At 46.4% G+C, this 27,318-nt stretch overlaps 1 protein-coding gene across 1 annotated transcript in view; it reads left to right on the forward strand.

Moving 5' to 3' along the window:
• The window catches only part of LOC103747044 (solute carrier family 22 member 5), a 23,004-nt gene extending 5,650 nt beyond the window's left edge, over window positions 1-17,354 (forward strand). Inside the window, exons 2-8 of the mRNA XM_029554196.1 lie at window positions 5,152-5,306; window positions 7,567-7,693; window positions 10,344-10,444; window positions 11,939-12,153; window positions 14,099-14,281; window positions 15,382-15,517; window positions 15,838-17,354. Of these exons, the coding sequence (XP_029410056.1) occupies window positions 5,185-5,306; window positions 7,567-7,693; window positions 10,344-10,444; window positions 11,939-12,153; window positions 14,099-14,281; window positions 15,382-15,517; window positions 15,838-15,925 (972 nt within the window). The 5' untranslated portion in view covers window positions 5,152-5,184 and the 3' untranslated portion in view covers window positions 15,926-17,354. The remainder of the gene's footprint in view (window positions 1-5,151; window positions 5,307-7,566; window positions 7,694-10,343; window positions 10,445-11,938; window positions 12,154-14,098; window positions 14,282-15,381; window positions 15,518-15,837) is intronic.
• The last annotated feature ends 9,964 nt before the right edge of the window (window positions 17,355-27,318 follow it).

Genomic DNA, 27,318 nt, shown 5'->3' on the forward strand with positions numbered 1-27,318 from the left:
CGGGCACTGCACAACACGGGTGCACTTACCTACATGCAGGCAATACACGCATACACATAAAATAAAAATAATACATTTTAAAAAGCAGGAATATTCTCAGAGGCTAGTATAATAAAGTAAGCATTTGTTGAATGCAGTGGGTGTTAGCCGGCTCAAACCAGACTCAAGCTGTTGGCCTGTTCCTTCCTTTTGTGGTGCTCTCTTTAAGACAAAACAACAAGAAAAGGTTTGTTTTTTTATGTTGAGTACACAGAGTAAGTGAGACATCACAGAATCGATGTACGGTTTAACATAGTCCAGAACTATCCAGGACGATCTGCTTATGACCACCGTGAACAGTTCTGGGTTTGGAGTCCAAGGGGGACCCTGAGGTGCATTGTTATTTTGGGGTAAGAACTTTATTAAAAGGGTTATTAACTCCACAGACAGGCGGACAGCAGCGTGGCAGCTCCAAGGAGAGGTCAGGCCTGTGTAGCAGATGGCAGTCCCTGCTTATAGCTTTCCCAGGAAGGTGGGTGGGAAGGAGATTGAAAAGTTTCTGTCTTCAGCCCACAGTTGGCTGATGATAGGGGTAACCAGGGAGTGTAAGTTAAAGAACGCCAGGTAATGGATGAACATCTTTCCTGGTGAAATGTTATTAGGGGTCAGTAAGGGTGGGGAGGGCAAGAATCTGGAAAAACAAGTTACTTTTGTTCTGGAAACCAAATTACTTTAGGAAATTGTCACAGTTAACTAAAATGGAGGAGCCTCACAAAATGGTGTGGTCCTGGCTAACAGCCACCAAATCAAGCAGTAGAACTTTGTTGCCTCCCTGGAACCCAGTTCAGTACATGTCCTATCCAAAGACGAACCCATAACTAACCACTATTCTTAAATTAACCACTTCTGGGGCTGAAGAAATGGCTTAGCAGTTAAGAGCATGTACTGCTCTTGCAAAAGATTAGAACTTGGTTCCCAGGACCCATGTCAGGCAACAGACAACTACCTGTAATTCCAGCTCCAGGGGATCAAACACCTTCTTCAGGACTCTGGGTACCTGCACTTAGATGTACTCATACCCCTATGATTGATTGATTGATAGATAGATAGATGATAGATAGATAGATAGATAGATAGATAGATAGATAGATAGATAGATAGATGATAATGATGATGGTGATAGATAGATGATAGATAGATAGATAGATAGATAGATAGATAGATAGATAGATAGATAGATAGATAGGAAATTAAAATCTTTTAAAAACTTGATCAAGTAAGTTTATAAATAATAATGAAGATAGATCAATGGTAAAGAGTGTGTTCTTACCCAGACAACCTAAGTTTGGCCCCTAGCACTCATACCAGGTGGCGCCCAACCTCCTGTTACTCCCTCTCCAAGGGATCCATCCAACCACATCTTCTGGCTTCCATGGGTAACCTGACGTTCACTCACACAGACACACCCATACATACACATAAATAAAAACAATAATATAAAAAGTAATAGTAGCCAGTTCTAATCCCCAGAGGCATAGTGTCACAGTCTAAAATCTCCAAAATTACTAACCAAAAATTAAAAGTTCTGAATATGGAAGCCCAAAACTGGGGCTGGGGAAAGAGCTACATCAGTAAAGTGCTTGCCGGAGAACCACGAAGACCCATATAAAAGCTGGGTGCTGTGGCATACGCATGTCATCTCAACACCGAAGGGCCAGGAGAATCTCTAGGACTTGCTGGCCCACCACCCTAGCCAAATCCATGATCCAGATCCCAGTGAGGGATGCAGCCTCTGAATGATGACACTGAGGTTGGCCTCTGGCCTCCTCGTGTACACATGTATGCACACACACAAACCAATTTTTTTAAAAAGAACTCTCCCAAACTGAGATTCTCTATGTGAAGAAGGCTATGTTAAGTGACTAGAAAGCCTGAGTCGAGGGAAGGATTGGTGCGTTTTTGATGGTACGCGGTGTAATTGCATCGTGTTAGACAGAATGGAAGCCTGGGAAGGCATCGTTACTGATGAGTATATATGAGGGTGCTTCCCAAGGAAACTAGTATGTGAGTCTGTTGGAGTTGTTTTAATTTTCATTTTATTTGTGCTGGGATTGAGCCCAGGGCTTGGTGCCCATACCCTCCCCAGCTATTTTAAATTGTCAGCGTTGTGTTTGTAACTCGTGCTGCGTATCTCATCTCCACATCACTTCCAGGTCTAGGGATGACAATTGTAGAAAGGTCTTTAGAGAGTTCTAATTCATTTTATGCATTTTATGAAAATTTGGTTCCATGAACGTACATTGTCCCGACATTGACTTTGTATGTAAATACTGTGCTGATATGTAAAATGTTGAAACTTCCTCAGTAAATAACAAGGCATACCTCTGTGTATCCGCACTCACGAAAGATAAACATCTTCCCACATTGCCTGCACCTCTTTCTCTGTGAATACACTTTGCCTGTGTTATTACATAAAGTACCCTATTAAGTATTCAGTCATGTTTTTATGTTTCTCAAACTCCTCTTTAAAATGTAAATAAATGATTTTAAATGAAATTTTTTCCATTTTATGAGGAATACATTCTATATGTTACACAAGTAAAGCCTGTGACACAGTTACACATTGGTATTTTTTACTTGTGTATATTTTTGTTGTTCTTTGTAGTCTACATAATTCTTGGTGCAGTTAACTTTCAAATTGTATAGACATTTATTTTTAATTTAATTTTATTTATTTTTTTGAGACAGGGTCTCCTTGTATCCCCAGCTGTCCTGGAACTCACTATGTAGACCAGGCTGGCCTTGAACTCACAGAGATCTGCCTGCCTCTGCCTCCCGAGTGCTGGGATTAAAGGCGTGCACCACCATGCCCGGCTTTTTTTTTTTTTTATGTGTATGCATGTATTGCCTGCATGTAGGTAAGTGCACCCATGTCATGCAGTGCCTGCAGAGGCCAGAAGAGGCTGTTGGACCCCCTGGAACTGGAGTTATGGACAGTTGTTAGCTGCCATGTGGGTGCTGGGATTCGAACCTGGGTCTTCTGAAAGAACCAGTTAGTGTTCTTAACTGCTGAGCCATCTCTCCAGCCCACAAATTATATAGGCATTTATAAGCAGCATAGGTCACAAATTCTGTTGGGTTGACGTTTAGTTATGTATATAACTGTTATGAACATGTAAGTTTTTCCAACTTTATGCAATAAGGCCTCGTTAAGTATCTTGGGAAGTCTTTAATGAAGCAACCTAAAAATATAATGTCTTATAATAAATGCATTAAATTTCACATTTATAGAAGAGCCATATGTTTCTGTTATGAAACACTTTTGGCCAGGCATGGTGGTGCACATCTTTAATCCAGTACTCAGGTGATAGAGGCAGGGGAACTCTAGGGAGTTCTAGGCCAGCCTGGTCTACAGAGAGAATTCCAGGCTAGCCACAGCTACAGGGAGGCCCTGTCTCCAAAACCAAACCAAATCAAAATAAAAAACTTACTTTAAATAATATGGGACTGGTGTGTAGCACAGTGGTAGAGCACTTGCCTAGTATGCTCAAGGCCCTGGGTTCAAGCACAGAATGAAACTTGTGAGAATTCTTGTGGTTCAGTGAACTTGAAGTAAGAAAGCTGTTTGTAATTTCTCCCTAAGAAAATCAAGTCCTCCTCAGGAGGAAGGACTTATTTGGAGTCACAGTTCTAGAAGCCAGCCCACAGTCTCTTAGCCTATTGTTTCTAGGGTGGAGGTGACACAGAACAGTGTGGTGGGGGAATAGATGGAAAACAAAGCTGCTCCCTTCACCACTGCCAAGAAGCCAAACTTTTTTTCAGAATTTTGACACTTTGGAGATTTGGGTCTTGAGAGTTATGGCATTTAGGGTTATGGAGTTTAGGACTGTCTTTTTATATTCTCGCCAGACTCCTTTGGGGGGTAATTTTTTTCATTCAAATGTACATCGGGTTGTTTTGTGGTTTTTTTTAATGTGTTTGTTTTTTTGGTTTTTGTTCCTGGCTGGCCTGGAACTCTATATGTAGAGCAGGCTGTCTTCAAACCCATAGAGATCCTGACGAGGATGGAAGGTGTGTGCTACCATGCCCAGTCCCAAATATATATTCTTAAATACCAGGTTAGCTTTATCCGTTACAAAATTTTAATGTGTCTACTAGTCTACTTTATTCTGTGAATTTTCCCTGTATCTCTTTACCTTACAGTTTGTCTGTTAAAGAACCCCGAGTATTTCCATTGTAGACTTTCCCTGTCCAGATCTTGCCAACTGCATATTCCCAGTGCAGCTAAGCCTCATCCCTGCAGATAGGCAGCTGCATTCTGAGACTCAGGTTACGGTCAGTCCCTTTGACAGCATCATGATAGTGACCCACATCTGTTCCCTTTTTGTTCAACACTTGTAGTGCTTTCACAGTCACGTCTTCCCTTCATCTGTTGTTGGCTGTTGTTCATGTCACTTATCAAGGAAAGTCGGGATAAAATGAATTGTCTTTGTCTTTAAAAAATATGAATATGTGAATTTTTTTATTTTTATTTTTTGGTCTTTTTGAGACAGGATCTCCCTGTAGCCCCAGCTGTCCTGGCACTCACTGTGTAGACCAGGCTGGCCTTGAACTCACAGGGATCCGCCTGTCTCTGCCTCCCGAGTGCTGGAATTAAAGGCAGGTGCCATCACACCCGGTGTGAATTTATTTTTTATTTTATTTATTGTTTTTATTTTATGTGTATTGCCTGCATGTATGTAAGTGCACCCAAGTCATGCAATGCCTACAGAAGTCAGAAGAGGGCAGTGGCAGGTCCCCTGGAACTGGAGTTACAGATGGTTGTTAGCCAGCATGTGGGTGCTGGGATCTGAACCCCAGTCCTCTGCTAGAGCAGCCAGTGCTCCACCTGCTGGGCCATCTCTCCAGCCCCGTATATGTGAATTTAAGCACAGCTAATGTATCCCTTGCAGTCATCAGCATCATTTGGGGCTGACAGCCTTTGGGGCTACTTGAGTGTCAAGGCTCCGCATTCATCCTGGCAAGTGTGAAGGGCAGTGATAGCATGTGAACTGGGAGAGTGGGACTACCCTGATGTCTGTCCCTTTGTGGTCAGGAGAAAGCCCCTCTCGATGGAGCCTGTTAGTGCTGCCTCACTCAGCTGGTTCTCTGTAACTCTCCTCTCTTCCCCAGGTTTGGTCGAAAGTTCGTGCTGTTTTTGACCATATGCATGCAGACAGTCTTCAGCTTCCTACAGATCTTCTCAGTGAACTTCGAGATGTTTACCGTGCTGTTTATCTTCGTAGGCATGGGCCAGATCTCCAACTACGTGGCAGCATTTGTCCTGGGTATGACCATCTGTTGGAACTGAGTACTTGACCCTGTGTCTCACTGCCATCCCATGCCCTCCTTTCTGGAGACAGCTACAATGTCCCTTGGATGAAAGTGGCTAGAGCTCCCTAGTGAACCTAGCTTACTTCTCAACAGGAAAATTGAGCCAGACAGGTGATCATTCTTGGGTCCCGGGGCACAACAGCCTGACTGCTGATGTCCAGTTCCTCTTCCGGTCTGAGATTTGGCACCTTGGTCTTATTCGTACTACAAGCCATTGAACTAGGATTCACCATGGAGCACCCATTTTAAAAGGCTTGCACTACATGGACTTAGGTAGCTGAGGAGAGAGGGAGGCACACTGGGGAAGTGAGGGCCATGATGGGCAGGCTTGCCAGGAAAGAGACTGCCGCCTCTGCAGAGTGCGCTGGCCTGCAGTCTACCAAGGGGAACAAGTTGACAGATTCAGTTCACATTTTGGTTCAGAGTTTATCCTACAAGGCTTTGACTCAAACACGCCACCTTGTTCCCACTGAAAAGTTGCCTGTCTCACTGTTTGGAAGATTCTAGTTGATAAAATTATTGGCATCCTGGGTTGTATTGTTGAAAGGATTTTTTTTCTTCTTTTCGTATTTACTAGAATATTTTTTCCTCGAAGGATAATAGTTAGCATATGTGGCCTTAGTAATGACTTTGCCTTAGTGAATTCTTCCTTGTGTGAGGGTTTATAGGGGCCTAAAATGCATGTTTAGCATGTGGCTGAGGATAATGATGAAATTTTCATGACTGTGGCCAAGGGCCTCAGTGAAACACCCCAGGAAAGAACCAAAGTGAACCGATTCCTAGTCAACCCCTCCCAAGTGCTCAGGAATACAGAGCTAATTCTGGCTTCCTTTTGTCTCTGTTGAAAATGATACCACCACGATTCATGGGGAAATAACCCACATTAACTACTAACTTGACTCCTCCCTTCTTTTGAACAGGAACAGAAATTCTTAGCAAGTCAGTTCGCATTATATTCGCCACATTAGGAGTGTGCATATTTTATGCATTTGGCTTCATGGTGTTGCCGCTGTTTGCCTACTTCCTCCGAACCTGGCGGATGTTGCTGCTGTCCCTAAATGTACCAGGGGTGCTCTGTGGGTTTCTCTGGTGGTGAGTGTGGCCCTGCCCCCTGGGATGCCTCCCTGCAGGGTGGTTTCCTTCTCGCTTCCACTAGAGGGCAGCAGCAGCCCCCAAATCCGAGTTCCAGCTTCCAGAGACAGGAAGTGTAGCTTATTTATAAATTGTTTCAGAATATCTCTCCACACTCAGAAGAACCAGACCGAACAATCCCAAGGCATAAGCAGGCTTGTCTTCTACCCTATTCTAGATTGTTCTAAGTGCAGAGAGAGGAAGAAGTTGCTGTGAACCAACGGAGTCCAGTGGAACCACTGGGAAGTTCTCAGCTCCCAGGGCAGTACAGCAGGACCTCGGCTCCAGCTATTGTTGCTGAGGCCTCATGCCACAGGCATTGGGAGACAGGGAGAGCTCCAAGAGTGAGCATCTTAGAGTGGCTGTCCAGATGAAGGCACGCCCCAGTTGTGCCTCCATCAGAGATGGGTTGGGCAGGGCAGACAAGCAGAGGCTATTCCAAACCAAGGCAGGACCATGGCAGAGGAGCCAGGCAGAAATCACGCCTTCAAGTAGATGAAGGTGAGATCCCATTCCACATGGAGTGGAGAGCACCTTGGAGTAATCAGGGGGGAAGCAGTGCATCATGGGTCCTGATTATAACAGAAGGATGAGGGCTGCCTCGTCACGATGATGTGGAACATATCTACAAAGACTCCAAGCACTCAGGTGCCCTGATAACCGTGCAGTGCTATGCAGCTGACAGGGTTGTTTAAATCAGGTGTGAAGTCAGGGAGAAATGCACATCAAGTGGCCACTGCAGAAGTTTCTGAGCTAGCCCCGCCATCAGCAGAAGTCTGGCTTCAGGAGCACCTGTTGCACCTGTCTCCTTAGAGTCCAGCAGGGTCCACCACCACTTCAGAAATGCAGGTGGCCAGCCAGGGTGGGGATCCTCTTGAGAGTGCAGGACTCCAGGTCTTGTTCACTACAGTCAGTGTATGCAGAGCTCATTGCTCAGGTCATCTGGATTTGGGCCATCTGTTTCTTACTTGTGAGCCCCAGATATTCCACAAACCCAGCTCTGGGTCTGAAACCTCGTTTCCCATCCCTTCCTAAGTTGTACCCAGGCTCTGGAACAGCATTGAATGGGCCTTGTGCTTCCAGGTTCATCCCCGAGTCCCCCCGGTGGCTCATCTCTCAAGGGCGAATTAAAGAGGCAGAGGTAATCATCCGCAAGGCTGCCAAAACCAATGGGATTGTTGCACCCTCCATCATCTTTGATCCAAATGAGGTTAGTACCATATGGGAACGGTGGGGAGGCTCGTACTGGCCGTGTAGGCAGCAGCATACAGTGCAGCTCATATGAACCCAGCCCTTGCCCTGCTCAAACCCAACAGTCCCTCAAAGAGGAGTCTGCTAAACCTTGGAAATTGAGGGCATAAGGAGATGGCTCAGTCTATAAAGTGTTTGCCATGTAAGCATGAGGACTGAGTTCATGTCCCCAGCAGCCACCTGAAAAGTCAGACATAGCAGAGGGCACCTGTAATTCCAGCACTGGGGAGGTAGAAGCTGGAGCGTCCCAGGAGCTTTGGTGTCCAGCCAGACTAGCCAATCAGTGAGCTCTGCGTTCAGGGGAGGGTCTTATCCTAAAAAATAAGGTGGAAAAGTAATTGAAGGCAGCACCCAGGGTCAACCTCTGGCACACACACACACACACACACAAACCTCAGAAGCTGAGTGATAGGTTCCAATGACCTAATTCTTTTTCCCTACTTGAATTTTAAATTTGCGTGCTGTCCTGGTTTGTTTCTTCATTGCTGTGACAAAATACTCTGACCACTACCAACTTGGGGAGGAAAGGGTTTATTCAGCTTACATCTCCCAGGTCACAGTTCATCCAGGAGCCCAAGGTAGGAACTCAGAACCTCAGAAGTTGAGTGATAGGTTCCAATGACCTAATTCTTTTTCCCTACTTGAATTTTAAATTTGCGTGCTGTCCTGGTTTGTTTCTTCATTGCTGTGACAAAATACTCTGACCACTACCAACTTGGGGAGGAAAGGGTTTATTCAGCTTACATCTCCCAGGTCACAGTTCATCCAGGAGCCCAAGGTAGGAACTCAGGGCAGGAACCTGGAAGCAGGAGCTGAAGCACAGGCCATGGAGGAACGCTGCTTACTGGCTTGCTCCCTTGGCCGCTGCTCAGCCTGCTTTCTTATGCAACACAGGCCCACCTGCCCAGGGGTGGCACCACCCACAGTGGGCTGGGCCCTCCCACATCACTCATCAAGAAGATGCCCTTCAGACATGGCCACAGGCCAGTCCAATAGAGGCAATTCCCCAATTGAGGCTCCCTCAGCCCAGGTGTGTCAAGTTGACACTAAAGCTACCCAGCACACATGCTTTCTTCCTTTCATAGTGATTTTTTTATAAGGTCTCACTATGCAGCCTTAACTGGCCTGCAACATGATGTAGACCAGTCTGGCCTTAAATTCACAGAGATCTTCCTGCTTCTGCCTCCCATGTGCTAGAATTCAAAGCATGTACCACCACACCTGGTTTAACCGTTACTATCATTTTAATGATAAACACCCTTGTGAGAAACAGGCTTTCTACAACTTCAGCATTGTGGGAGGCCATTGTTTCTTATGCCTCAGGGATTTGTCATCTAAAGATAACTGGAGCACAGCTAGATCTGTACTTAGCAGGGCTCTCTCCTCAGAGAGTCTCTCCCCACCCTCTGCTGGTTACTTGTTGTACATCACCTTGGAGCCAGGTCCTTTCCGATGGCCCCCTTTTCCCTGTTCTCAGGCTGTAATTGGCTCTGTCTGGCTCCTGGTTCTGGCTTCTTCCTGTCCCTCCTGCCCTGTTCAGCAGCATGCAGTTTTCTTCAGCAAATGCTGACTGTTCTCTGGTCTGAGAAGACAAGGGACTGGCTATGGGAACAGCTGAAGTGAGAGCAGCGGCATGTTGGAGAGGCTCAGGGTGCACAGTGTGAATTTGGGGCTTGCAAGAGAGACGAACCGGTTGTTCCAGGCAGCCAAGAGGCAGCTGTCCACCAACAGCCCTGCTAGCGTCCCCCTGAAGTGGTGGCCTGGCAAGAGCTCTCGTTCAGCATGCCTGCCCGGGGAAGGACTGTAGCACACAAGTCAGGGCTGGAATGTGGCTGAGAGGACTTCTAAGCGAAGTGGCTTTGGTGGTTTTTGAGTAAGGTGGTCAGTCTGGGTGAACTGCAAGTCTCATTGGCATCACTGAGGAGATGAGTCCATTTCAGAGGATTCTCTCAGTCCAGAGTTGACCTTTTGTTGAACTACTAACTTGAGAAAAACAAGCTCCAAAGCTGGGTTTGCTTAAGAAAGCAACATCAGTGTGTTTAGACATGCGGTTTATTAATGGCCTTGGCTGTGGTGAATTTCATAGGAAGTTACTCTGGGTGAAGTTCAGGTCAATTTTCCTGTTTTTCAATTTGAATTTTTTTCTCCTGGAAGTAGACCAGTAACTACATGGTATGAGGAATCAAAACATGAATTCCTTTTAAATATCATACCAATAAACTGCACAGCCAGTTTCCCTCTGTGACTCAGAGCGCAGGGGCCAGCCTTGGGAAGGAATGCTCAGAGGCCTCCCTGGGGTGTGGCCACTGAGAGTGGACAGGGTGGTACAAGGAGGTGGTTGTCAGTGTGGGCACTGGCCCTTGCTGTGCTCTTTGAGGGACTTGGCTTTCCCCATTCTCCTTCCCCTTCGCTCCAGTTTGCCATTGGCGAAGCCCTCGGCAGCCCCATTCAATCACTGTGCTTCCTGTTTTTTCTAAGGAAGAGCTGTCAAATCTCCCCACCTCCAAGAAGTAACTAGTGAGAATGGCAGGTCCCAGGTATGCTTGCTGCTGTACGGCCTCCTTCAACCTTCTCTCCCTCCTGTACCATTAACCATGTTGTTCCTGCAGTTACAAGACCTAAATTCCAAGAAGCATCAGTCCCACTCCATTCAGGATCTGATCCTAACCAGCAACATCCGGGCAGTCACCATCATATCCATAATCCTGTGGTGCGTATTTGAGTCCCGTGTGAGTTTTGTCAACGAGGTTTCTGGGGGTGGCTGTCAGGCCTGCCATTTTTAGACAGGCCTCGAACCCAAACTGAAAGCCTGTATCACCACATAGTTCAGGGTGTACCTTGTGATGGATGGAAGCAATGGGCACATCAACATTCTTAATGTGATGGAAACCCAAAAGAGGAGAAAATTACCATGGCGGTATTTTGGCATCTAGGAATCTTTGGGGAATTCTTTCCGGTCCCAAGGCACATCATCGCTGACTTCAGGTTCTTGCTTAGCTATTCCTGTCTTCTGTCCCCTCAGTCTTATCTGGTGACCAGCCAGGAAGAAGATAGCAGCAACTCTACTGAAGGGAGAGGAAGCTCCCTACCGTGGGGCCATGTTGCCTCTCATTTGCTTGCCCCTCAGGCCGCCCCTGTTCCTGAGGGCTCTCTGTTGATGACCTGTATTCTTTGGCTACAATAGTTAGGGCTTTGAAAATGGGTCTCAGTGAACACACCTTATCCTTTAGGTTGCAGGGGCTGCTAAGAGCGTTCTGGCAATGTGGAAGTGGGACATGGCCTTTGTGGGATGCTTACAGACCCTCCTGACAAGGCATTTCACAGGTGTCGAAGGAATTTGAGTCACCAGGGAGAAAGAACGTGGCTAAGCGGCTGGCTGTCTTTTGCCAGGCCCAGACTTACAGACTTACAGGAGACTCCTGGAGTGCTGGGTGAGTGGTAGCCGCTTGAGGCCGGTTTCATGGGGCAGCTGGCCAGTTTGTTTAATGGATTTTGTTCTTTTGTTTGTTGGGGTGGTTCGGTCTATGAGCCCCCCATTTCCAAGGAATGGCTCAGGATGCCTCAGGGCAGTACACCACTCCCCACGTCTGCCTCACGACAGTACCAGCATGGAGACCACACCTCAGACTCACCAGCCTGCGATGAGTCACCATGCTCTTCTCCTGCTCTGGATTTCCCAGGGACTCTTGGACCTGCTCTTTTCCTCCACTGTACCGCTGTGTTTTCAACCTGTACATGAATCAAAAATAGTCTTGTTTGCCGAAAAGTTCACGTCATCAGCAGAGAGCACTTAAGGGGAATAGAGCCAGGCATGGGGGGCGGGGATGGTGTACAAGGAGACAGTATGACCCCACTGTCCGGAACGCCCTCTCATCTCCATAAGCACAGTAGGGGTGCTGTCAGCCTCTTCCTGGCTGGTCACCAGAAGTAGTCTACTGAGAGTCCTCCTCCCCTGTCACACCTCACTCAGCCCATAACTTGTTCTCTGGCTCCTCCTGCAGTCACTGTGTTTGGTTCATAGAATAGGAACTTGGGCTTCTGTTAATGCTTAGCTTGAGATTTTAATGCTGAAAGGCAGGTTGGGACTTTTTTCTGGGTAATTAAATCAGTCTGAGTAGTATAAGCCCCTTGCTGAGACGTGCTCTTTATGGATGTTCTGGAGAGATGGATGCCACTTCTGTATCTTTCTCTGCCCCCATTGCAGGCTGACCATCGCAGTGGGCTATTTCGGACTTTCACTTGACACTCCCAACTTGAATGGGGACATCTACTTGAACTGCTTCCTTTCGGCAGCAGTTGAAGTCCCAGCCTACGTGTTGGCCTGGCTGCTGCTGCGGTGTCTGCCCCGGCGCCATTCCATGTCTGCTTCCCTCTTCCTGGGTGGCGTTGTCCTTCTCTTCGTGAAGCTCGTGCCCTCAGGTAGGGACTGTGTGCATCAGCAGTCCTGGTCTTCAGTGCGTCACTCACCCTGTACCTCTTGAAACCAGGGCATTGTCTAGCCTGGGCTTTGGCGAGTGGGAAGAAACAAGCATTGGGCCTTTGGCTAATTTTACCCTAGACCCAAGTTAATGTATTCATATTTGGTTTCCTCTCTAGAATCAGAAGAGGAAAGAGAGTTCTTTGGTAGTTGCCCCTCACCTCTGGCCCTGTTTTATTTATTTATTTAACCAGTAGCTAGAGAGTGCCTTCTGTGGGTTAGGCTCCCAGGCTTGGTACTAATAATATAGAAGTATCAAGTCAGGCAAAACCCTGGGCCCACGAGGAGTTCAAGTCCTAGTGAAGACAACAAACAAGCTCATAAAATGCGCATTACTTTTCAGGTGAGTGAAAATAGAGGACATCGGAGAGCTCATCTAAGTAGAGCAGTCAGGGACAGCGCCCCTGAAGAGAGGCGTTCCACGGAAGGTTGCATGAAAGAACAGAACGGGGGTGCTCCATGATTTTAAATGGCAGAGAAGGTTAAAGAGCAGAGCCAGGCCTGGTGGCTCACGCCTGTCATCCCAGCACTCAGGAGGTGGAAGTAGGAGGATCAGAAGCTCAGGGTCACCCTTGGCTACATAGGGAATTTGAGGCCAGCCTGAGCTACATGAGACCTTGTTTTTTAATTTTATTTTTTATTATTTTTATTTTATGTGTATACGTATATTGCCTGTATATAGGTAAGTGCACCTGTATCATGCAGTGCCCACAGAGGACAGAAGAGACTATCGGATCCCCTGGAACTGGAGTTATAGACAGTTGTTAGCTGCCATGTGGGTGCTGGGATTGAAACCCGGTTAAGAACAGTCAGTATTCTTAAATGCTGAGCCATCTCTCCAGCCCAAGACCCTGTTTTTTAAAAACAAAAATAGGAAAGGGGAGAGCTCTGACAGGGAGTGAGTCCAGCCTGCTTCAGGGCTAAGAAGGGCCCAGCAAGAGATGAAGAGAGGAAGGAGCGGTCCTGAGGCTATGGCAGGACCATCCTACTAAAACCACCTTGGTATCTCACTAAAGGGCCAATGGAGCCCTTTCTGACAACTTCTAGACAGATGGCAGGCCCTCTCTGTCCATCACTGTGCCAGAGTTGACCATGTCCCCGTGGATTTTGGAACCTCTTCTGGTCACTTTGGGGCCTGTCTTACTGGGACCCCTCTGCACAAGAACAGCCCATTGTATGGCCAAAGGAACACCCAGTGGCTGTAGCCTTTCTCACCTGAGTTCAGTAACCTATAGGTCGCTCAGCGCACCCTCATTAGGTGGAGAAGGTAGACTGGAAGATCATCCCCAAGTTCAGATGATCTGTGAACTTTTTTCAATGAATTTATTACATTTATTTATTTGGGGGACATGTGTGTACCACAGTGCATGTGTAGAGGCCAGAAAATAATTTGCAGGTATGGGGGGTGTCAGTTCACCCCCTTCTACCATGTGGATCCCAGGAATTGTAGCTCGGGTTGTCGGGCTTGGCAGTAAATGCTCTTGCCTGCAGAGCTGTTTCGCCAGCCCAAGTCTGTGAATATTTTAGTATCATGCAAGCATGAAATGAGCTAAACCTGGATTCCCTGCTCACATAAAGGCCTCAGTGTGGTTCTGACAAGGCTGCTCATCTCCAACATAGGCTGACTGGAGATGAGGTGGGTTGAGGAACTACATGTCCTCACAAAGCTGAGGTGTCCAGTCTCCTTTCAGAAATAGTAGTCACCTTAGAGGGAAATCTCAACTATGACCGCTTCTCTCAAGAGGAAGTTATAGAAACTGACCCAACCCTCTGCACCCCAAATCGGGAGAAAGGAAGTTCATTTTAGGCTAAAAAGGAATGGAACTCAGCAGCGCATACCTGGGACTGGCACCTCTCACCTTTGCCTTCTTTCCTCTGCTTCTCCAGAGTTGGCATATGTGGCGACCACCCTGGTGATGATAGGCAAGTTTGGAGTCACCGCTGCCTTTGCCATGGTGTATGTATACACAGCCGAGCTGTACCCCACTGTGGTCAGGAACATGGGTGTTGGTGTCAGCTCCACAGCATCCCGCCTCGGCAGCATCCTGTCTCCCTACTTCATTTACCTTGGTAAGTCCCGTGGCGCACTGGAACAAAGGGCAGAAGCATGAGGAACTTTAACATGAGCTAGAGACTGCTTAATAGGAAAACAAGCAGGAACAGGAAGTAGCATGCTTCCATCCTGGGGGCTGGAGGCAGGGGTCGTGCCCAGGTGGACTGTAGGGGAGGCACTCACTTGCAAACGGAAAATAGCCTGTACCCTGCTGGGTGTGGATGGGAAGGTGTGAGGGGAGGGATGCTGCAGTCTCCTGGACCTTCCATTGGAAGGTACAACTTCTTTATCCTAAGAAGTGCTTTAGGGAGCCAGTGTTCTTCTCTAGAGAGACTTCTTCTTAGAACTAGGAGCATGAGGAGAAAGCTGTCCGTGTCAGAGGTCTGATGAACGGAGCATTGCTGTAACGGAGCTTCGAGCGCTTCATTTGTTTCTTTCCTTGAGACGTTTCATTTGAGACATTGGACTTAGACTCTTTAACTCCAGGAGCCCTTGAACTTGAAACCCTCTTGCCTCCGCCTCCTGAAGTCTGTCCTTGGCACACTTCACGCAGTGGCGTTATGCCCTGTAAAGATCTGCCTTATGGCATTTGATGTAGTAGACACCAGTTTCTCCTCCTCAGAAGTGTTGCCTGCTGGCAGCTGCTCTTCCGCTGCACGTCCCTTGCTCTGGAGAGGACCTACCGGGTCCCTGGGAGTAGCGAGTAGTCAGCTCTAACATGCAGCAGCATCTTGTCTAAGCTAAAGGCAAACCAGGCAGCTTGTGGCACATCTATAGAGGTGGAGAGTCATCTCCTGTCCCTGGATAAGTACCTGATGTTCCTTGCCAACCTAGCATTGGGAAACAGGAAGAATGCCTCTGATGCCGCGGCTCTCCTGCAGCCCCCACCCCACCCCACCCCCGCCTAGTGGGAGCACAGCTGGACCTGGGAGGCACATGTGTGCTGGGTCTGGGTTCTGAGGCTGCCTAGATTCCAGATTTCCATCTGGCAGCCCAGTCTAGGAAGCCCTGAGGCCAGCAAGGAAGGTGAGTCCTTCACAGGGTCCCAAGAGAACACCAGGCTGGAGGGAGACCAAGTCTCACTGTAACCTGGGCCTGGCCCTCTGCCCTGCCACAGGTTCCTATGACCGCTTCCTGCCTTACATCCTCATGGGAGGTCTGACTGTCCTGACGGCAGTCCTCACCTTGTTCTTCCCAGAGAGCTTCGGTGTCCCTCTCCCAGACACTATCGACCAGATGCTAAAGGTCAAAGGGTAAGCAGCGTCCTTCCTCACAGAGTGGATGTGTTGGGTCTGGGCCTGGCCAGGTCTTAGAGGCCCCTTGAAGTGGAGCCCCTTGTGATGCTCCCTGCAGACTCTGTCTCACAAATAACTTGCACTGGTGTAACCTTTGGGTTAGAAAGGACAGTAGTCTGGTCCTTGTGAGCATGGGCACCCCATGACAGCAGCAGAGACCAGGGAAACTTTAGAATCTGCCTCGTGCTGCTTTTCCCCAGACACAGTCTGTCTGTTCTGAAACTGGTAAATATCTTTTTAAGATCTGTTACTGACATTTGTTTCACTTGTTTTAATAGAATAAAACATAGAGAAACCCAAAACCACACAAGGATGGTAAAAGCTGATGAAGCCAGCCCTACAGTCCTTAAAAGCACACCCCTTTAACACCATCTTCACAGGCAGCAGCTCCGCAGGTGAGAAAGAGCCGGACAGGGAAGCCTGCATCTTGTCAGACACGTGCTCAGTGACAGAGGGCTTTTCTGTTCTGTTGACCTTGTGTCTGACTTGCTCATGGGTGGGAACTCAGACTGTGAGGGTCGCATGGTTCTGGAGAGCTGCCTTCCTCCAGGGACACCATGGCTGCCTGAAGATGGCTTACACATCCTGACACACCATGGTGGACCTGGCCCTTCTTTCCAAAGAAGTTAATGATTCCCTTGAACAGTGGAACTTGGAAGACTATGAAGGACAACTGGTCGACATGCGCTTTAACTTCAGAAGACCTGAAAAGGTCCCAAATAAAACTGGATGTCTGAGCTTTCCTCTTCTCTCCCTAAGTGGTGGACTCAGAGAACAAGGAGCCCACAGAGCTCAGCAGTAGAGGGCCCGCCTGCCGGGATGCACAGCCCGAGTTCAGTCCCAAGCACCAGAAAGAAACAAAACATTTCTTTTCCGAAAAGAAATGCTTCCACAAGGCATTTAATTTCTCATCTTTTCTCAGTTAGAAAGACAGTAACTGGGATGGTTTTGATTTACAGAAGCACACAAGACCTAGGGTAACCTACAGGAAGTTAAGGTAGAGAAGACCGGGCAGGTACAGAATGTAGGCAAATGTGGGGCTTGCGACTGCTCAGTCCCACTGCCAGGTGTGCTGCTTGCGACTGCTCAGTCCCACTGCCAGGTGTGCTGTTTACGTCTGATCCAAACACTGAGCCTGTGCAGGCCCATGAGAAGTACATCGTTGAATCTAATTCTTGTTTTCCACTACAGTGTTAAGTGGGGCTTCCTGGCTCCTGTGGCTGCGTGTCTGTGGCTTGAAGGAACTGTGTGACTGGGTTGTCCCTTCTCAGCACTGTATTTGAGGGTCTGATTCTGTTGTTTGTCATTTCTGTTGCATCATCACCTTAAGTTATTTGCCCTTCAGCAGAGACTTGGGAATGACTAGCTCCTTAGTCTCCTGGTTTGTGTCCTTATTTCTCAGCCCAGAATCCCTCTGACAGTGGTGTGTGATTGCCACAGTTCAGGGCCTTCCCAGCCTTAGCCACTAGTGCTGCTCCGAGTGGCAGCAACCTCATTGTGCCTCCTTTTGTGATACCTAATCATGGGGAAAACTCTAAGACAGAAAGGAAAATCATGCTCACAGCCTTCCAGAGTTGCTCACTCCCGTCAGGGAACATTGGCACGTGTTTTGTGTCCGGAGTATTTGTCTTCTCTTCTGATTATGTTGCTGTGATACTCCAAAAGCTCACGCTTTGCCTGTTTTTGTTTTGTTTAGTTTTGTTTTTAAAAAGAAAAACAAACAGTATATTTTGTGGAAGCTTCTGAAGTGCCTTCAGCAATGAGACAGTTTTAATAAACAATGATTTTTTTTCAATGCCTGCAGGTTTTCTTTCTAGCATTTGGTGGGCCCTTGCCACACCAGCACATGACTCTTCTGTTAACTTTGACTCATCCTAGCAGTGGTTTGGGCTTAGATTGTGAGGTTAAGAGTTAACTAGTACAATGTACTAGAAATCTACCCAATATTAACTCTAAATTGCACCAGCCTTCTGTTCAAGGTCTCAATTCATTCAGAGCCTGAGCCCAGAGCTTCGGTACAGTTACGTAGTTCACCTGGGAACAAGACTCTGGGGGACAGGAATAAAGACAGGAAAGGAGTGCTGCCCAGTGCTAGGGTTCATTATCAGACTGGGCAGCACCACGGGTAGGTGCTCCACCAGCAAGAACCGACATGGCCTCTGCACCATGGAGAAAAGTGGGGAGCATTTGCCTGTTGTCACCAATTCAGCAAAGACACCAGTGAAGGTGTCCGCTCCCCACATTCCTGGGTTGCACAGGCGTGAGTGGCATATCCTGTCGCTTGCATGGAAAGCAAGAGGCCTGTACGTGGCAGACCCAAGGAGGTCAGTCAGGCTGGGCCTCAGCAAAGCTGCCCAGAGCCTGTTTGAAATGGTCCCTGAAGTTTCTGAGTAGGTGGTAGGGCAGAGAGGACTGGGTTGAGGGTGATGTACAGGGCCCCTCGGACATATACGTACAATCTGTCACAAGGCGATCTGTTCTAGGCGGTGTGCGTAGACCTGTGCCCAAAGCTCTGGTGTTGATGGACAACTCACGGGGCATGCTACATAATAGAACCAGTGGCCTCTGGCTCCGGAGGGCTATGGCACAGAGCATCCGGAACATTGAGTAGGTTGTCCATGCCCTTCAGACTAGGCTCTGTGCTAGGTTCCTGATGAGCTAACTTCCAGGAGCTGCAGAGTTCAGAGAGGGACATGTGAGTGGCGAGGTACTCAGTGAAGGCCTGTGAGCACTAGGAACCAGCACAGATGTGAGGGGCAAGGAGAGAAGATGGGGAAGCAAGTTTTTAAAAAAGCCACAGGTCAAAGTGAAGGCAAGGAACGCAGGACGGTGGCGCAGGACGGTGGTGTGGATCTGTAACCCAGCCCTTGGAACCTGAGACAGGATCGTGGGTTGAAGCCCAGCCTCAGCTGCATATCAAGCATGTACTCCCAAAGTAAAGTGAAGGGTTTGCTCCCAACCGTGACCTTCCTGTTCTTGGCTACTAGCATTCAATTTCCTACGTACTAGAGAATTCCAAACAGGCTGCTATTCCTCTTTTTTTTTTCCTTCTTTATTTTGAGATGTCTCTCAGTAGGTTACCCAAGCTGGTCTGAAACTCATGGGCTCAAGTGATCCTCCCATCTCAGCCTCCTGAGCACAGGGTTTACAGGCATAGGCCACTGTGCCCAGCAGGTGTTGGTCTTTAATTGCTTTTCCTAGTGGACTTGACACATTGCATCAACAACCTTGCCAGGGTTTGGCTCTGAAATGTCTTCTACAGGCTCTGGTTTTGAACACTTGTTCCTTGGCTGGTGGTTTGAGATGTTGTGGAACTTTTAAGAGGTGGGGCTTAGCTGGTGGAAGTCCGTTGCTAGGAGCAGGCCTTTGAAAGTTATAGCTTGGCCCCTAGTTCCTGTCACCTGCTGCTTCTTGCCTTGCTGTGATGTGAGAAGCCTCCACCACCTGCTCCGACCTCCACAGACTGAGCCACTCTGCAATGGCCTCCCCCTGTGATGGACCACAGCTCTCAGAAACTGTGAGGCAAAATGAATCCTATCTTCCCACAAGGTGTTCTGTCAGATATTTTGTCATGGTGACACACATGTGACTAGAAATGTGCCGTTGCTAAAAGTCTTTAGAAAAACCATCTGTTTTCTCAGTTCTCAAATCCCATGAACTGGACAGAAGATGCCCAGAATGACAGAATCATAGGTTTTTTGTATAAATCACACATCTTCCCGGAGCCCCAGACAGACCCATCCTGAAGATTTTATCTCATGAAGAAAGGACCTGATCTCAGACACGGGTCTATAGGAAGCCATCTGAGACACTGGGACATCATCTCTGTCAAGCTATGGGGTGGTGCCAGACTGGCTTATCATGCAGGAAACCCCACAAGAACTCAGATGTGTACAGGAGGTATAGGAATACACACAGTGAGGGCAGACTGCTAAATGTGTTCCACCGAATTACCAGCACACAGGGCCACTGCTGAAGGGATTTGAAACGGTTACCACTCAGGAGTTAAGGTTCAGATAGCCCCGCCCCCTCACCAGCAGGATCCCAAGGACTTCTCATGCTCCTGAGAAAAGGGAACCTAGCTGATAAGCATCTTGGTCTTTGAAGTCAAGGGAAGCCGACTTTTCTCCACTGTTTGGCCAACACAGCAGGCTTCCCCTTTGATCTCTAAAGAGCACAGGTTTTAACAGTCTCGCTCTCCCACTCCTACCCAACTTTAAAAAAAAAAAAAAAAACATTTTCCCGCCTTCTGCTAGAAGCAGAAGCCTCCCTTTTAAAAAGACCCCAGCCCAAAACCAGGGAGGACATTTTCCCTGCCCGGAAGGGAATCTGTCCCATGTGTTCCTTTGCCAATAAACCCTATTTTGATGGAGTTTTAGCTGTGCCTCGGTGCCTCAGCCTCCATTCGCTCGCTCTCCACCAACTTTTTACCTATCACTTAGCTCATGAGCAAAATGTTTCCTAATGTTCCAAATGTCCTCAGAGACTTCCTCCCCCATAGCGACAGACAAGCATCAGAAAAGTCAAAGCCAACAGATACTTTAACTACAACTAACCAAGAGAAATCAGCATCATGTACTTCAAATATTGGTGAAAAGAAAAATGGTGGACCCTACATCTGCCCCAGTCTCCTGAGCCACACTGAGAAATCGGCGCCTTCGCAGTCTCCCAAATGCTCCCCAGTGTGCGACAGCAGCTGGTTAAAAGCCTCTGTTTCCCTCGTCCAAGATTTTTGGAAACTATGATAGGAAAAAACAAATGGATGGAATGGAGAAAACGGACAACAGATGCGTTGTTTTGAAAGATGTGAGGCCTGCCTAATTAACCTAGCAGAGGGCTAGGAATATAGCTCTCTGGTAGGGTGCTCGCCTAACATTCTTGAGGCGCTAAGTTCAATCCCCAGTACCACAAAAAGTGAAAGAAGTAAAGGGCTGTTAATGGGGTCCTGGAGGCCGAGATGGAAGGAGACTGGACAGTAACTTCAAATGAAGGTCAGTACCGACCAAATAAATACAAAAGGCTACATTGTGTATTTTCCCTTTTCTATTTTTTTCATGTGTAAGTGAAAAGACAGCTGCATAAGCTTATGGTAGTGAGGTCGCAATGTATAAAGATGTAGTTTGTGACAAGAACAGTTTGTATGTGCTGTTGGAATGAAACTGGTCCTAATCTGAGCTCCACTATGATAAATTATGAATTACAACCTTCAAGGCAACCATTCAGAAAATAAATTGGGGCGGATGAGATTGCCAGGGTTGAAAAGGCTTGTCGCACAAATCTGATCACCTGAGTTGGATCCCTGAACCCACTTAGATATGGAGAGAACTGACTCCACGAAGCTGCTCTCTGGCCTCCACATGTGTACTGTGGCATGTATGCACACATGCATCACAACCACAATAAAAATAAATAAAATAAAAAAAATTTAAAAAGATAACAGAATTTTAAAAATATTTTATCATTTTTATTTTTTTATGTGCATGAGTGTATTGCCTGCATGTATGTGAATGCGCCTGTGTCATGCAATGCCACAGAGGTCAGAAGAGGGCTTCGGATTCCCCTGGACCATTTGTAGCTGCCATGTGCGTGCTGGGACTCGAACCCGGGTCCTCTGCAAGAGAAGTCAGTGCCCTTAACTGCTGAGCCATCTCTCCAGCCCCAAAAGATACAGAATTTTTAATGATACACTGCAAGTATGTATTTGAGGTAAAAGAAGGCAATGGAGGAAGGGAAAACATGAAGGGTTAAAAAAAGTAAAATGAAAATGGCAGGAATAAACCTTAAATCAATAATTAAAAAAATATGTATGTATACATAAAATAGCCAGGCGTGGTGGTGCATGCCTTTAGTTCCAGCACTCAAGAGGCAGAGGCACTCAGATCTTTTTGAGATTGGGACCAGCTCATTCTACCCAGCAAGCTCCTGACCAGCTGGGGCTACAGGGAGACCTTGTCTCAAAAAGACCAAAAATAATAATAATAATAATAATAATAATAATTACATAAAATGTAAGTTTAACTTATACAGATTAACTAACTTGATTTTTTAATACAAGTATATGTCTACAAGAGATTCAATTTAGATTCAAAGGCACAGATAGAGAATAAAATGATGTGGAAAGTATTCCATGTAAAATGCAGTAAAAAGAGCTTAAATGGCACTGTACTGATGGGAGACTAATTAGCACAAATCACAATGGCAAAGGTGGTCATAATACAAGAGTCAGCCCATCGAGAAGAATTGTAGACGCTTTCACCTAACAAACTAACAAAGCTCTAAATACATGATCCAAAAGCAAATAGGATTGAAGGAAAAATGCACAGTTCAACAATAACAGGAGCTTTCAACGCTGCATATGACACAGAGAACAAGCAGACAGCAGGCCATCAAGGAAGAAAGCTGTGGGGCTGGAGAGACGGCTCAGCAGTTAAGAACGCTGGCTGCTCTTGCAGAGGACATGGGTTCAGGGCCCAGCACCCACATGGCAGCTAACAACCATCCGTAACTCCAGTTTGTAGGTATCCAACACCCTCTTCTAACCTCTGTGGGCATTGCACAACACAGGTTCTCATACACACATGCAGGCAATACACTCAAACACATAAAATAAAAATAATGGGGGCTGGAGAGATGGCTCAGTGGTTAAGAACACTGGTTGTTCTTGCAGAAGACCCGGGTTTGAATCCCAGCATCCACATAGCAGCTACCAACTGTCAGTAACTCCAGTCCCAGGGGATCCGATAGCCTCTTCTGACCTCCACAGGCATTACACGACACGGGTGCATTACCTACATGCAGGCAATACACACATACACATAAAAATAATAAAATTTTTTTAAGTTTTTTTTTTAAGTTTAAAAAAATAAATAAAAATAATGAATAATTTAAAAAAAAAAAGACAGGTGTTGGTCAATACTCTAAACCACCTAGACCTAGCCAGGCAGGGAGGTGGTGCACACCTGTAATGTCAGCACTTGGGAGGTTGAAGCAGGGGGATTAGGAATTCAAGCTCATCCTTAGATTTGAGGTCAACCTAGGCTACATAAGACCCTGTCTGAAAATAAATGAATAGATAAGACCCCCTAGAGCTAACAGACATATAGGAAGCCCACCCAGCCACAGCAGAGCACATGTTCTCAGGAGCACAGGAAACCTCCCTAAGTTTAAACCAGTTTAGTCTACAAAGCAAAACAAATCTCAACCCATTTTAAAAGATTAAAATCACACAGCATATTTTCTCTGAGCACAATAAAATGAAAACTAGAAGTCAATAACAGAAGGAAATCCAAAAACTCACAAGTATGTGGAAATCAAATAACAGACTCTTTAACAACAAATGGGTCATAAAAGAAACCCTGGAAATTTAGAAAATTCTTTTGAGAAGAATGAAATGAAAACAGACCAAAACATAAGGGATACAGCAAAGACTGGGATCAGAAAGAAATTTGTAGCCAATTACACCTACGTTTTTTATATAAATTTTTATTGAATTTTTGTATACTTCATACATAAAATCATCTTTATTCCCCGTCCCCCTCCCCTTTGGCACCTCCCATAGCCCCCCACAGAGGTTCATACATTCTGTTATTTGTATTAAAGCCTATTTTGTAAAATTAGTGTCCCAAGATGTTCCCTCACTCAGCAGTATTCAGTTGCCAATAATTCTTCGACTACGGTTGGGGCCTGCTGTTCGTTTCCACAATTGTCTACTGAGTTTTCATCTGCCCAAGTTTCCATGGGTCTTGTTCATGCTGACACCATTGCTGTAGGTTTGTATGAGAAGGGTCCCAGGTGCCTGTAGGACTATTTCCGTATGGTCATGCACCTCCTCCCTGGCTCTTACAATCTTTCTGGCCCCTCTTCCGCTATTTTCCCTGAGCCCTGGGTGGGTAGATTTTAATATAGGAGTCCTGTCCAAGGACCCACACTCTGCAAACTCTTATTCTCTGTGATTTGGCCATTTGTGGCCTTTTCTGTTCCTGACCCTCTGTTGCATGAGGGAGCTTCATTGATGAGACTTGAAAGATGCATTAGTGTTCTCTTTATCCCTTGTTCTGTTTTGTGAGTCTTAGGTGTAGAGGTTGCATCCTGGATGTGCCACTTAGGCTGGGGCAGTTCACAGATAGTCTCTTGTGTGTGACCAGTGGCGTAACTCTGTAATAATCTCTGTTGAAAAAGAAGCTACTTTGATGGGTGGTGACTGGGATACTTGTTTGTAAATTTAAGGCTCCATATTTTGCACATAGTAAGAAATTACATTTGTCTAGGGATGTGACAGCCTTGGGTTTTCTCTAAGATCTATGACCTCTCCAGCTATGTGTATTTGGCTAGGTTTACAGTACCGTATATGAGTTTCCTCCCATTGAGTGGGCTTTAAGTCCAATTAGGTAGCTGCTGATTACCCCCCAAGATAAAAGTGCCACTACTGCACCAACACTGTTTGCTGTGCTGGTCATGGATGTGGTTTTCAGGCCTTCAAACTAGAGTTGGACTATCGATTGATGTTCTCCCGTATCAGCTTGTGTAGTGCTCTCCAAAGCTATGAGAGCTAGTTTTCAGGGGAGGTGGCTTCCAGGTCAGTCCCAGCTCCATTGTTCCAGATCCTGAAACACCTACATTTTAAAATAAGAAAGATCACTAAAGAAAGCCAAGAACCTAAGCTAAAAATCATAAAGAAAAAATAAAGACAAGCTGGGCGTGGTGGCACACGCCTTTAATCCCAGCACGTGGGAGGCAGAGGCCGGTGGATCTCTGTGAGTTCAAGGCCAGCCTGGTCTACATGGTGAGTTCCAGGACAGCTGGGGCTACAGGGAGACCCTGTCTCAAAAAGACCAAAAAAAAAAAGACAAACCAACCCCAATGCAAGAAGATTAGAACAGAGAGACTAGAGGATGGTGGGAGAAGAACGTGTGCCCCAAGGTCCTGACTAGCCTGAACAACACAGCTGAGGCCCTGTGTTAATTGAAAATTGCCAGCTGGGCATGGTGGCACATACCTACAATCTCAGTACTTGGGAAGTAATTGCGGGGGCGGGGGGGCAGGCAGCCCCAGTCACAGTGAGTTCATTTGAGCCCAGCATGGGCTACATGAGACCCTGTGTCACAGAGAAGATGGAGAGGGGAGAGAGCAGGAGCAAGAGGGAGAGAGAGACAGAGAGACAGAGAGAGAGAGAGAGCTCAGATTCTAAAAAAGAATTGGGGCTGGTGAGATGGCTCAGTGGTTAAGAGCATTGGCAGCTCTTGCAGAGGACTCGGGTTCAGTTCCCAGCACCCACATGGCGGCTCACAACAGTAATTCTAGTTCCAGGGGATCCGATGCCTTCTTTAGTCCTCCCCAGGAACTGAACGCACACGGTGCTCTTACATACATGCAGGCAAAACACTCATACATATAAAATAAATAAATTTTTTTAAAAATCAAGAATGAAAATGAGGAAATTACTACTTACAAAAATAAAAAGGATTATAAAAATAATACAGCCAACTGTATGCCAACCAAGCAGGTAACTTAGAAAAATGGGCAGATGCCTAGAAACACACACTACCAAAACTTATTCTAGAAGTAGAAAATGAAAAGCGACTTTACAAAAAGACTGAATTACTACTAATAGAATAAAACAGTCAGGTGGGGAAGTGGCTCGGTTGGCAAAGTGCTTGCTTAGCGTGCACAAGGCCCTGTCTTTGATCCCCGCACCACCTAACATCCAAGCCTGTTGGTACATACCTGTAATCCCATCACTCAGGAGATGGAGGCAAGAAGATCAGAAGTTCAAAGTCATCTTCAGCTACATAGCAAGTTCTAGGCCAGCCTGGGTTACACAAGATCCTGTCTCAAACAAATGCCCCCCAAAACAATAACGGGCTGGAGAGATGGTTCAGAGGTTAAGAATCCGTACTTCTCTGACCTCCTTGGGGCGTTTCACTCAGAGACACACACAGACACGCACAAGATTTTATAATTAAAATCTTTAAACAATGAAAAGAACACTCCCAACTTAGTTAATGAGGCTAGCCTCCCCAACACAAAGGCCAGGCAAAAATATCGGAAAAAGGCCTGGATGGCAGTGTACTTTTATAATCCCAGCACTTAGGAAGCTGAGTCAGGAGGATCACGTTTTGAGGCTAGCCTGAGCTAGTGAAATCCTGCCTCAAAAATAAAATAAATAGGGGCCAGTGAGATGGCTGAGTAGGTAAATGTGCTTGCCACCAAGCCTGACAACCTGAGTTTGATCCCCAGGTCCCACATGGTGGAAGGAGAGAACCGACTTCCCCAAGTTGTCCATCTGACCACCCACCACATGCACATCATAGCACATGGGAGCATACACACACACAAATGAAACGCAATGAAATAAAATGATGGTAAACAAAATATGGTTACATATGCAAACAGATTATATAACACGACCAAGTAGGATTTATCCAGGAATGTAAGCATGCTTCAATGTACAAAAAAAAAAAACCAATAATAATCAAAAATAAATCACTTAATAGTCATCACCCTTTCAAGATAAAAAAAAAATGGAAATATGAGGCTATTTCCTGGATGTGATGAGCAGCATCGGTGGGAACACCACAGCTAATATGCACCACAGAAAAGTGAGCGCTCACACGAGTAGCAATACAGAGATATCTGCTCCCACCACTTCTGGCCAACACTGCAACAGCAATAAACAAACATTCCTTTTTTCCCCATCTTTCATGGTCTCCCTGAGGCCCAGCTGGCCTTGAACTTGCTATAGTAGACCAGGCTGGCCTTGATCTCACAGAGATCCGCCTGCTTCTGCCTTTGAGTGCTGGGACTAAAGGTATGTACTACTATGCCTGGTTAAACAAACATTCTTTATTCTTTTTTTTCACTTTTACAAAAACTTTATTGAGAATTTCAGACATGCATATAAGGTGTTTTGATCAAATCCATGCCCACTCCCTCCCCTCCAACATTTCCCCCTCTGAAGAGGTAACCCTAAAATCTTTAAAGGATTAGATACAAGCTCCCAAATACTTTGATATTTTGACATTTTTGGCCTTTGGAACAGAGTACGTTGCTAACAGGCCCAAGGACATTTTGACTTTTAGCCAAGAAACTGGCTACTTTTCTTTGGGGTCTTTTTACCCTAACTGCCTAGCCAATTCCTACCTCCTATTCTTATCACACCATCCTCTGAAGAGGTTACCCAAATTGCCAATAGGGAATAGGGACGCAGACCGCTCTGGCTTCTTCCATGCTGAACAGGGACGCAGGGTGAGGCAATTGGAGTACCCCATTCAGTGGGTCTATCTAAAAGACTCCCAAATTGCATAACTCTTGTCTCTAAGGGGAAAAGAAAGTCCTTGAATCATGAATAGGAGATGTGAAGGAGAAGTAAAGGCAAGAGTAATTAGCATTACAAGTTGTAGACAGGGAACTAGAAAAAAAGTCAGAACAGGGCAATTTTCAGATGTTCATATGAGAGTCCATTGGAGTTTCTTGACAAGGGCTTCCAAAAGCATCCCTATGTTGGGTTCTTCCTCATTTTTCTATTGCCTTCCAAGTCTGGACTAGATGAGTGGGAAGAGTGACTGGATACTCAAGTAAGGGTCCAGTGACCCTGCCGGGCCCTCCTTTAATGAATGAGCACAACTGTCAACAAGCCCAGTTGTGACTATGTTTAGCGATCAGGCTCAGCTGAAGTCATGATGATGGTAGTTATTTCATGCAGAAGGGACTGCTGTATAGCATCATCTTATTAAAAGGACCTGGAATTTAAAAGGATTTGG

This window comes from Nannospalax galili, unplaced genomic scaffold (genome assembly GCF_000622305.1).
Source record: "Nannospalax galili isolate Female #2095 unplaced genomic scaffold, S.galili_v1.0 scaffold424, whole genome shotgun sequence".
NCBI lineage: Eukaryota > Metazoa > Chordata > Mammalia > Rodentia > Spalacidae > Nannospalax > Nannospalax galili.